The sequence below is a fragment of the Microtus pennsylvanicus genome, chromosome 8 (genome assembly GCF_037038515.1).
Source record: "Microtus pennsylvanicus isolate mMicPen1 chromosome 8, mMicPen1.hap1, whole genome shotgun sequence".
NCBI lineage: Eukaryota > Metazoa > Chordata > Mammalia > Rodentia > Cricetidae > Microtus > Microtus pennsylvanicus.
The window spans coordinates 69,127,509-69,140,170 of NC_134586.1; the positions used below are offsets into that span (position 1 = coordinate 69,127,509).

Here is a 12,662-nt window from a genome sequence, read left to right on the forward strand (position 1 = left end):
TGAAAGTTACAGAGAAATACATAACATGTTAACATTTTTAAGTGATGACATTTTTTGTTTGTTTAAGCTGTCCTTTAAATAATCATGGAAGAAATACAACAAAAGGAAGGAAGCTACTTAGAGATGATAATTAAAAGCACTGTTGGAACAAGAGCCAGACTGTCACAGAATCTTTACCTCATCCACATTATACAAAATTCATTTGTGGAATCCCATCTTGCTTGCACTTGAAAAATCTTAATGGCTAGTAAAAAGTGAATGTATTCTCTGGAAGACTCAGGTTGGCTAGGTTTCTCTGGCATGTGTGCCTCAATAGTAATAGGAACTTCTCTTTTATTTCCAGATATTAATATAGAAAAACAAATTCCCAAATGATAACTGGGGTGAAGCAATGCAACACACACTTCATTAACATTTATCTTATGGAAACTATTTTAAGTCTCACATTTTATAATACTACATAACAATCGTGGTCATTGCCCTCTTCTTAGAACTATATGTTGTCTAAATAAGTTGCTTCTGAGCGGCTTCTCTCTGGGTCTCACCACATTTATAACACAGGAAGGCAATTTTGGTGCTTTCAAAATGCACTGAATTTTGGATATGAGGAATAAAGGATCATAGAAAATCTAATCTTCTAAAAACTAAGGAAATTTAATCTGCTAAAAACTAATCATAAGCATGTTCAATCTATTCTTTATTTACCTCCCAAGAAAGTGGAAATTTATATGCTATATTTACTTAAAGGTTCATGGTACAATAACATTTTCCCTCCTTTTAAATCAGCATTTAAAATTAGACAGGGAAGTTGATTGAGTAATATACTATTTAATTACCTACCTAATTGAAAACTATATGTGAACATGTTGGGATGCTGCAAGCATTAGGAGCATTTGCAATCATAATGTTTAGTGCAATTGTTCACATATCAGTTACCAGAAACACAAAATACATGATATTGGGAACTTTGCAATTCCTGAAATTCTGGTCGAATATTTCTAAATTATGATTAAGAGGCAAGTGCTTCACAAGGTGCCATACTGACTTGAGCTAAATAAAATGAAGGTGCTGGGCACTGTATGGATGACTATGCATCTGTACTTAGTTGGTTTAGACTGTTTCTGATTTAGAATTCATTTCTTACCACTTGTGAGGATTAGTGTGTTGCTTGCTGCTACCTGATAACTTGGCAGAATCTGGATTCACATTGGAAATAAATGGCTGTGTAGGTTAAAGATTGCTTCTGGAGATGTCTGTGGGGGGTTATGTTGATTTTGTTAATTGATATGGGAAGAAGCACCTTAATCCCATGAGGGCCCATTCCCTGGGCATAGGATTCTGGTAAATGCAGAAAGTGTGCTGAGCCCCAGCATGCAACTATCATTTCCTGTTTCCTGGCTGTGAATGCGATGTGACCAATTGCTGCATATACACACAGCGAGGTGTGGTGTATGCTAGCTTCTGGCATGTGAAAACCATTAAGTACTGAAGTCCCCTCCTCCTGTGATGACCATCTTAACGGAGGAATATTGAAAGATAGTAGAAAGATAAATGTGAATGTGTATATGAAATTAGGAGACCCCCCCCCAATACACACAAGGAAACATGGTAGACTATCAACCTGGAGGTTGGGGTGAGTCAAAGAAACACTGAAATTTTCAGTAACAGGGCCAGACCTCATTAAATACAGAACTAGCATCTTGGACTAAGAATGTAGGAGGTTTGTGTGTTGCCAGTTATTGAGTTGAATTCTAATTATGTTATATATTTTTCAGAGGCAAAGGCCCATTGAAAAATACGTCTGATGTCATTAATGCTGCCAAGAAGATTGCAGAAGCAGGCTCTCGAATGGACAAATTAGCCCGCGCTGTGGCTGATCAGGTAATACAAAAGAAAGAGTGGGAATTAATTAGTACCAGCGTTCTGGGACCAGTTTTATGCACCCGATGAAATATGCATTTGGAGATAGTTCCTAATATTTTTTAAATTGGCTTTCTACTGAGGCTGAGCTCATGGCAAAGTAACTTTAACTCAGTAGATGCATCAAATGCTTAAGAGTGGCATGTTAAACCAGCCTTTCCTACTCAGAAAACCAATTATATATCACAATAAGGGGGCAAAACAAGATAAGGCAGAAATCCCATATGCTCAGAGATGGCACTGCCCAGTGGTCTCCCATGCCAGACATGCCCAAAAGTGGTGGTGCATGTCTTCAATCCCAGCACTCCGGTGGCAGAGCAGGCAGATCTCTGTAAATTCAAGGCCAGTTTAGTCTACAGAGAGAGTTCCAGGATAGGCTCCAAAGCTACAGAGAAGCCCTGTTTTAAAAAACAAAAACAACAACAACAACAACAAAAAAAGACCAACAAAGTAAAAAGCAAAAAGAAAAGAAAGAAAGAAAATGCTAGATAAGTTTTCCTATAGGCCAACTTCATGGGGATGTTTCCTCAGCGAACTTCTCTCTTTTCAAATGACTTTAGCTTGTGGCTAGCTGACAAAAGAGTTAACCATGCGATAGTAAGAAAGCCATGACTCCCATTAGTAAACACTGATCTTACTATAATACCCTGTAATTCAGAATAAGTTATGCTCTGCTGTAAAATAGACTAATCTTATAACCAAGGACAATCTAGATTTCATATATACACTTTTACACAGAGTCAACTAAATCCCAGAGAAATGAAATCCTCAAAGCCTCACATGTGTCTTCACAGGATGCCTTGTTGGAGTCTTCTCTGTTTCACATAGACTATTTGATTATATTTCAGCAATTTCCATTCAGACTGGCTTGAACTAGAATTTCAGAACCCATCTCTTTGTCTTGCTGCTAGAACATTCCTTGTAAGGGTACATTAGACAGTGGACATTGCCAGATAACTGATTATCTCTTCAAACTGCAGTTAAGAAGAGTCAACAGTCTGAACTACTTCAAAGCATATACACTCTACAATACAAAATGAGGTTCTGAAATAAAAATGATGTGTACTCTCAATACATAGAAACTCCATAATGAATATGAATGTGTTTCAGGAGGTAGCTCCCCAGTAAAAAAAAAACAAAAAGTCTCTTATTTTTTAACATTAGGTTGTTCTTCTATTTACTTTCTTTCCAACATCCCAAGTTTAACGTCAAAATACCTAGTAAATACACTGACCTTGTGAAGTTTTACCACTCCAACCACCAGAAGATTCAACCACTAATATAGAACATACAGTAAAAACTAAAAATTTCCCATTTTAATTGTATTTATACATGATGGGTAACTTAATGGGATGTTTCTGAGAAACTTACTGGTTTGGAAATTTCATTATTATCATAATTTCAGATTATTTTCCTTGTTACCCAAATAAACATTGCTATCATTTGTAGCAATTGAAAACCAAACCTTTGCTGTTACTGATGTCAGCATTACATCAACTGTCAGGCTTCAGTGTATTAGGTTGAAATTTTTTTTTAGAAACTTTCATAAATATTTTAGAGAGCTCACACAAGAGAAAAAGAAAGCAGAGGACCTACCTGGGCTTAATCTGAGAATGTTGGCGGGCATTGGGATGTGTAGAGCCACAAGAAATGTTGGAGTGACTATAAAAGTTCTCTTCTCATACAGGATTTTATTTTATTTTCTCTGGGAGTAAAAATTGAATGGAATTTGAATGGCTTTTTCATTACACACTCAGTATCCATGTTTGAAAGTATTTCTCATACTCATTCAGTCCCATTCCAGCTGGCTTTGGCGAGCTCCCATTAATTCAGGCACACTGTCTCAGTGGGTGGATCATCCCCTTGTGGTCCTGATTTCCTTGGTCATATTCTCCTTCCTTCTGTTCTTCAACTGGACCATGGGAGCTCAGTCCAGTACTCCAATATGGGACTTTGTCTCTCTCTATATATCTGTCGCTGGATGAAGGTTCTATGGTGATATTCAAGATAGCCATCAGTCTGACTACAGGACAAGGCTAGTTCAGGTACCCACTCCTCCACTACCTAGGGTTCTAGATGGGGACATCCCTGTGGACATCTGGGGACCCCTCTAGAGTCAAGCCTCTTGCCAACCCCATAATGCCTTCTTTAATTAAGGTATCTTCTTTCCTGCTCCCATATTTGTCCTTCCTCGATTTCAACCATCCCACTCCCCCAAGTTCTCCCCAACCCTCCCCTTCTCCCTTTGCTGTCTTCCTCTCCCCTTCCCCCACTCCACCCCCACCCCCAAACTGAACCCTCTGAAGGTGGATGACAATTGTGGCCGACTGAGAAGACAATGATGATGGCACTGGGATTTGTCTCTATGGCATGTACTGGCTTTTGGGGATCCTAGTCTATTTGGATGCACACCTTCCTAGGCCTGGGTGGAGAGGGGAGGGCCTTGGACTTGCCACAGGGCAGGGTATCCTGCCCTCTCTTAGGACTGGAGGGGCAGGGGAGGAGGGTAAGTGGGGGAGCAGGAGGGAAGTGGGTAGAGAGGAGGAAGTGGAAATTTTGATTCCTAGTATTAATAAAGTAATAAAAAATAAAAAAGAAGGTATTTCTCAGTACATTTAGGTGCGTTAAGTTCCATAGTCGCAGTTTTAATTTCTATTTTATTTTTACTGTTTAGGATCTTAATTGGCAATGTAATTTTGAGGCATTTTTCCAAAGCAGTTTTGATAGCTAGTAAACACGATATGAATACACACACACTCTTACATACACATGCTTGCATGCATGTCCCACACACACATAAGGGAGGGGGCAGAGACAGACAGCGAGATACAGGAGGAATTACTTTTAGATCAGGAGATAGAACATTTGAGTGCTATTAACACTGATTTTTATAGTAAATGAAGAATAATCCCATGTCTTTTGTGTATGTTTATAGTCATTATCTATGAAATATCTGGAATTTTGTTAAAGTTTTATCTACACTGTGTGTTTCTTTTTCAAATCCTGGATCGCTTTTTCAGGTATAGAGGGTATTCTGAATTTCTATTGTTCTGTCATTACCTTTAAAAAGGTCATAAAACAAACCAGCTACGTTCTTACTAGCTAAGTTTAAATAATGAACAGAATATTACCAAGGACCGGATTGGTTGCTTTCACTTTGCCTGAAAATATTTTTATGAAGATTTGAGATATGCATGCAATATAAATGCTTTACGGACCACTGCATTTTTAATTACTGTTCCACTGAGATAGAACTCTAGGTTTAATTTGCTGTAAGGTATTTGTATTGAAACCATTGTCAGCCCTCCGGGGAGATATCATTTTAAAGTTAATTCATTCCAGTATATGGGTCTCGGGAGTAGGATAAATATTACAGTATTAAGTACTTGTAGAAAACTAAAAACAGTCTCAGTGGGATGCTTTCTTGATAAATACATTTAGTGAAAAATATCACAACAATAGGTGTTATGTATAAAAGAAATGCTTTTATTTATTTTTTACTAAATAAATGGTTACATCATATAAATGGTTCCATGGTGTTGAAAGAATTCCCTTCCTGATGCTTATAGAAAATTCAGATCAGTCTTTCTCCCATACTCTTATGCTGTGTTGGTTTTTGACAGGATTGAACCTTGTGCATGCACACACACACACACACACACACACACACACACACACGAGAGAGAGAGAGAGACAGACAGACAGGGAAAGGATTCTAAACTTATTTCTAGATTAGGAGATAGAGCATTTGAGTGCTATTTACAATGATTTTTGTAGTAAACAGAGTAACTGAATGCTCTACCATTGAATTGCTTCAAGTTCAGCTCTTGGTTCTAATATTATGCATGCATGCATACACACATATATCCAATATTATATGTATATAATTAATATGAAATACAAATACTAAATATATTTGTATATTTATATGTAGGTATATAAATTTACAAATACAAAATTTAACCAGAACAATAACCTGGAATCATCTCAAACTAAACATTTAATAGCAAAATAAATAATTTATTTACTCAGTAGCCATTGACATAGAAGGCCAAAAAATATTTTAGAAAGATATTGGAAATATTTACAGAAATGGATAGCTCAGCTGTGTGTGCACTTGATGGGTATCTATCTACTTACATTACACTGCAAGTTAATCTTCCAAGGGAACTGTCTATAGTTGAAGGACTCTGTTGCTACTCTTAAGGGGTATTTTACCTAGTTTTAAATATAGCCTATTAGATCCTTCTGTTATAGGGACCAGAGTCCATTTGAGAGTTCTCTTGTGACGGAAGTTTAGTATGCTGCTAAAATTTTTGGTAAATAGGGAAAATCTATAAAATACATAGACCTAGTAAATTGGGGCACAGCCTAGAAAAGGAAAAGAAAAAAAAAAGGTCCTCTGTTTAACTACTTGAATTGAAATCTCCCCCTCCACAGATGACCCCATGCTTAGGAACAAACTGTCACAAGTATTGCATTTCGGTATTCATTAGTTTTCCATCTCTGTGTCTTCATGCTGAAAAAGTAGAAGAAAACTAGATACAAACAAACCAAAAAGCTGTAAAATAGTAGTTTTCTTGTAATTACAACATAACCTCAAGTAATACAGGTATCCTAATAAGATTTCGTAAATCATTCTTAATAGGCCCTCTGGTTTTTTCATTTTAAAAGAGTAATTTGGTATATATATGCCATTTGATGATATAGCCCCTTTTTCCTAACCTTTTGCATCATTTTTTTTGTGTGTGTCCCTCCGAACTCATCTTGTCAAATTCACATCCTCTTCATTTAGTTACTTCCTATAGTTTATTGTTATTACATGTGTGTTCATATATATCAAATCACATATTTAGTGTTGCCCATGGGTATAGAGTGACATAAACAGCACGGGTAGCTACCAGGGACTTGTCATTCAACAAATCTGACTCCCTTTCTTAACACAGCCCTGGCCTTTCTGTAGCTCTTCAGCTAAAGTTAGAAAGGAATTTGTGAGCCCACCCTCAACTCGTGCTGGAATGTTAACTCATGTGGCATTGTGCAGTTCTTAGGCAAGCAACCATAGAAGCTGAGAGTTCATGGGTAAAATCTTATCAAAGTGGAGCTAACCACTCGAAACGGTTGACTGTGGCATTTCTCCAGTGCATCACGAAAAAGCAGAGTTAAATGAATGTAATTAAGTATGTGACACCAAAGGCTTTTAAACGGTAAGTGTTAGAAACTGAAGAGCACTTACTAATTGATACCACTTTTTTTTTGTTTTATAGTGTCCTGATTCAGCATGTAAGCAGGATTTATTAGCCTACCTTCAACGGATTGCCTTGTATTGCCATCAGCTTAACATCTGCAGCAAAGTGAAGGCAGAGGTTCAGAATCTGGGAGGAGAGCTCATTGTGTCAGGGGTAAGCTGGGATTCACAATGTCAAGTTCCTACTGCTGTACTTCCAAGGCAAGCGTTCTTGGCAACAGTACTGCTAAAAAACACCAAATGACAGTGATTCACAGCTTAAAAAATTGTTATCACCATTATTCCAGACCTTACAATAGCTCACAAAGAGCAATTTGATTTTCCAATTACCCCATGTTTATACTAGCCTTGTAAAATCTCCATTCTTCACAAGAAAACTAATTTCATAGTCTGGAAACTCATTGCCGAGCTGTGACTATTCTAATTATTGGGGGGCTTTTGAATATTTACTCATTGTGAGTCAGCTTCCCTTTTGTTAGTGCTGGTAATTTTCATTCTCTGCTCAGGAGCCAGCCTCTCTAAATGTGGACTATGTTCACATGTTAGAGACGAATGAGATATATATCAGGTTCCAATGCATACTAGGTTATCAGTAACCCTTGAGAGTCAATTGTTTCATTTTAATAAATATTGATGTGCTGTTGCCAAAACCCTACATAGTTATCAGACACTGTTATATATTCTTTGGTAGATCACCCTAATATTTCCCTTTTTAAAGAATATTATTTTCTAAACCATTTCCATCAAAGAACTGGAACAAAAAAGTTCAAGGAACTTTTAGAAGAATCAAGGTTTCTTGGCAAGATTTCCAAATGTTTGTGTTGAGGTTCTTCACCTTGGCTTCTTCTCCTCCCTCCTCCCCCTTCTCTCAACACAGGGTGTCACTTATAATGATTTCCATGTTCCAAAGTGTGGCCATGCCACCTTTAGTTCTTTTCCCAGCTACCCACGATGCAGCCACTGTACCTGTGGATTGAGCAGGAACAAAAACCCTATCAGCATGATGAATGTGAGCAAATATTCAGTCCCTTCTGAAATCATTTCTGTTGTCTTGGAGAGTCAACACTACTGTTTGGTCAATCTCTGTGGATAAGCATCCACCATCTTCAAGGCAAGTGTTTCTGTTCCTGTGTGGCTTGCCTTGCTGAAAACATAGCTGGGGAAAGAGCTGGTCTGGCTGGCATGGAGGTCCCATCTGGAAAGTCCGTTCCATGCACTCGTACCTTAGAGCTCAGTCAGTTGGCTATTTTGTGCCTCTTCCCAAAGCACAGTCACCTCTTTGCATTTCCAAAGTGGTCCTGCTTCAACATTCTTCCACAACCAAGAACTATCTGTCTTGCAGTGTGTCCTTCTGTCTATCTGGTGGTGATCAATTCTCTCTTGCCAAAGAAGTGATCAGAACATTGCATCTCCCTTGCTTCCTTTCTGATCTTTAGCCTTGATGGTACAGTTTTCCATACCACTCTGCTTTCGTTCCCATTTGTTCATAGCACCTGTGAAACCAAGTGCTTTCTGTTCAGCTTGCCTCATGTGCTTCCATTTGTGACTTTTCAAATCTTAGGATTGACATGGATGCTCAGTGTATCCTTGTGGATCTCCAATTTCATCACTCTCACCTGGGCAAATATTTTCCCTAGCAGAGCGGCTGTCCATCAACTTCTCAGCCTCCATTGTCTGTCACTGCCTCCAGAGCTTCATTTCCATTGTCCTATTGTCATGTAGATGTAGTCCAAACCATCATGGCTTTGAATCACTCGCACTGTTGGCATTTGCAGAGGTGTTTGAGATGAAGAACACCGTCAAGAAGCCTGTTTCCTTCCTCGAGTCTTACTGACAAAGTTCATAGATCTTTGCATGGGAGAAGGCTTCTTTAGAGGAATGCTATGGAACTGTATGATAATCCAGAGTCAAGTGCATTATGAACATTGGCTGTCCTACTGCTCAGTTATGCTCCTACGTGGACGACCTCATGGCTTTTGTTTCCAAGCTTGACTGCTGTGTGGTGCCACATCTGCATCTGTAGCCTGCTGTCTTTCCCACTTCTGCTTTCACATGAGTCTTCATCCTTTTCACTGATAGCTAAAACGGAAAAAAGCTTAAAAAGCAGTGAACATACTGTGCAAAATAGCCACAAATGACTGCCTTCAAAGTCCAGAAAGTCAAGGATTTGAGACCCCGTACACACAAATTTTCAATTATTTTGCCAAGAAAATTGCACCAGTGTTGTGGGACATGTTTGCATTGTTCTCCATTGGGATAAAATTGCTTCAGGTTTTAGGAGAGGTCACTGATTCGCATATAATAAAAAAGGAGATAATTTTGTCCTTTTGCTTATATTCCCCATATCCATGGAGTTCTTCCTTTAAATATATGAAAACTTCGAGGAAGTCAACATCTCTGCCAAGTAAATAGAGATTTGGATAGGTTATCTGTAGTCTGCAAGAGAAATTGAGTTTGAGAATACAAGTCATGTTTTATGCTGCCGTGGTGAACACATGTTAAAATAAAGTACACATGTATGTACTATGTCAGCATATTGATGTTTTGTGTGATTCTATGTGGATTAGTTGGAATTAGCCTGTTTTACTGTGTCTGCTTTTGAATTGAAATGGTGGAGAAGGAAAGAATGGGCATAAAAAGCTCTTTCTGAGTCATGACAGAAATTACAGAAATGAAGCAGTCCAAGATGAACATCTTTGGGGATTCATCCTCACATCTGTCTGAAAAGCTCTCAATCTCTGCTGGAAATCTATTTTCTATGTTGGCTTACACAATTCTGAACAGCTCAATGGTGCAGCTCTTATAAAATTTCAAGGTAGTAGATACATTTGTGTTCTGATAGGTTCAATTTAGCTATAAATAAAATAAAATAATACACAATTTTTAAAGTCAAAAGAATTCTATAAATATTGGGGCAAAGATGGATTTTAGACATTGCCCAGTTTAAGTATGAGCTAGCCTAACTTAATTTAGTGTTATTTTAAATTTTAAGTCTGTTTTGGGTGGAAAAAAAGATAAAAGGGAAAAAGAGGAATAAAGCAAGAAGTAAAAAGGAGCAGGGGAGAAACTTTACCACAATGTACTAAATTAATTTAGTGTAATAGTCTGTTTAGACATGACAGCAATGCACCATTGTGGGAGGCAACTGTATTTTTGTCTTTTTAAAGTGTCTGCTAGTGTTGTGCAGGTGTGCAAGTGAGTAATAGTACACATGTGTGAACACGCGTGTGGAAAGAGGCCAAAACTGGCTGCCTTTCCTCAGTCACTCTCCACCTTTATTTATTTATTTATTTATTTATTTGAGAAAGCTTCTTTCAGGGAAACTGAAACTCATTGATTTGGCTAAGCTGGGTGGCCCAGAAATGAGTTTCAGAGACTGACTTATCTTTGCGTCCTCCAGTCTACGTCACAGGCACAAACCACAATGCTTGGATTTACACATGGTGTTGGAGATAGACCTGAAGTTTTTATGCTTGTAAGGGAGTTACTTCACCAACTGTATCAACTCTTTAGAGCTCTGAGCCAAAGTTTTTTAAAAATGTAAATGTTACTTTGATTATTTCTTTTAATGGAAAATAGATTCTTCTCTTTTATAATACTTCCCAACCAGGGTTCCCCATCCCTCCACTCCTCCTGGCTCCCTCTGTTTCCTCTCTTCCTGAGATAAACTCCCTCTATGTTTCCTCTTCAGAAAACAGTAGGCCTCTAAGATATGACAATCAAACAGAACAAAATAAGATAGAATAATACAAGGTGAAGGCCCTCCAATCAGTGGTGAACAAGGAGCAAAAGAGTCTCAAGAACAGGCAAAAGAGTTAGAGACACATCCACTGTTATGAGTACCACAAAAATACCAAACTAACGGCCTTAACATATACAAACAGAATCTGGTATAGACCCATGCAGGCTTGCCATTTCAGTCCCATGTGAACTCTGCTTAGTTCATTGAGTGGACCATGTTATAATAAAGTACTTATCTGGATTAAAAAATGTAGCATTGTTTATTTCAGAATTTTCAACAATGTATTTTGATCATGTTTACCAAATCCTCCCTTTACATATCTAGATCTACTCTTGTCCTGCCAACTCCTAAGATTTTGTTCTCTTTATTTGAAAAAAGAAACAAACTTTTAAATGGTTTATATTTTATATATACATGTGAATGCTTACATGTTTGTCTGCATACCTGTCTATGGAGGCTAAAGGACAGTTTCAGATCTGCTAGGAATGGAGTTGCTATTGTGAGCCACCATGTGGGTGAACTTAACCCATGTGCTCTGAACTGTCGAGCCTTCTTTTCCTTCTTTCCTTCCTTCCTTCCTTCCTTCCTTCCTTCCTTCCTTCCTTCCTTCCTTCCTTCCTTCTCTCTCTCTCTCTCTCTCTCTCTCTCTCTCTCTCTCTCTCTCTCTCTTTATTGTCTGTCTGTCTGTACTTATCTTTCTATATATTTATCTTTCTTCTAAGTACCCCACTTAATCCACCTTGTACTACACATAAATTCATGGGTATGGGGCCATTCACTGGAGTGTAGTTAACCTACCAGAACTTCCCTAAAGAAGACAAATCCTCCCTTCCTCAGAAGGCACTACATATGAATAGCTACTCAGCCTTCTAGGCTGAAACTGTTGTGATTGACTTTCTCTTTTGTAGGGCTTGTGCAGGTGGCCACAACAGCAAGTATATGAATGCAGTGGTCCCACTGTGTGCATAAGACACAGTTTCACTTCCATGATGTTCTCTGATCCTTGGGAGAAGGTGGTGACATCCATGTCTCATTTGTGGCTGAGCACTCCATGGATATTTTTATTGGTTCTTTGATCAGTTGTGAGATTCTGTGTTAACCACAGTCCACTGCACAAAGGAAACTTCTCTGATCACGTTTAAGAGCTACACTCAGTATACTGAATAAGGAAACAATGAAAAGTTATTCATTACTATGTATGGTATGGTGGTGCCTGTATGTGCTATGGCAATGGCATGGAAGTGAGAGGTCAATTTTGTGGCATCAGTTCCCTTCTTCAACCTGTAAGTGGGTTCTGGGGATCGAACTCAGTTCATCAGACTTGTGTGCTGAGCATGTTTACCGGCTGACCATCTCACTGGCCCAGTTGAAAGTCATTCTTGTCGTGCATATTTTACCTTATGCATTTAGCAAATTCAGATACAAGATGAAGGCGAATAGTCACAGTGAGTGATGAATAATGTTCTATAAAATACTTTAAATTTCAAGTCCATCCTGACTATAGCATGTAAGTAGCGATACACATTTATATGTACCAAAAAACCACATATACTTCATATTTCCTTTTTCTCCCTCAGTATGAAAGAGTCCAATGGCTGGTATATATAATCTAATATAAAGCAACTTATAAAAAAGAAAATGTGTAATGTCATATAAATACATTCATAATACATATATAAATATGTATGTATGACTAGTTGATCAGGGCAACATTTTATTTGAGCAAGTCTGCATTTTTGTAGTATTTTGTAA

The 12,662-nt window shown here is 38.0% G+C and overlaps 1 protein-coding gene across 4 annotated transcripts in view; it reads left to right on the forward strand.

Moving 5' to 3' along the window:
* The window catches only part of Ctnna2 (catenin alpha 2), a 1,099,183-nt gene that overhangs the window by 1,055,037 nt on the left and 31,484 nt on the right, over positions 1–12,662 (forward strand). For all 4 annotated transcript variants that reach the window (XM_075983800.1, XM_075983801.1, XM_075983798.1 and 1 more), the window contains 2 exons: positions 1,776–1,881; positions 7,188–7,322. In XM_075983800.1, the coding sequence (XP_075839915.1) occupies positions 1,776–1,881; positions 7,188–7,322 (241 nt within the window). The remainder of the gene's footprint in view (positions 1–1,775; positions 1,882–7,187; positions 7,323–12,662) is intronic.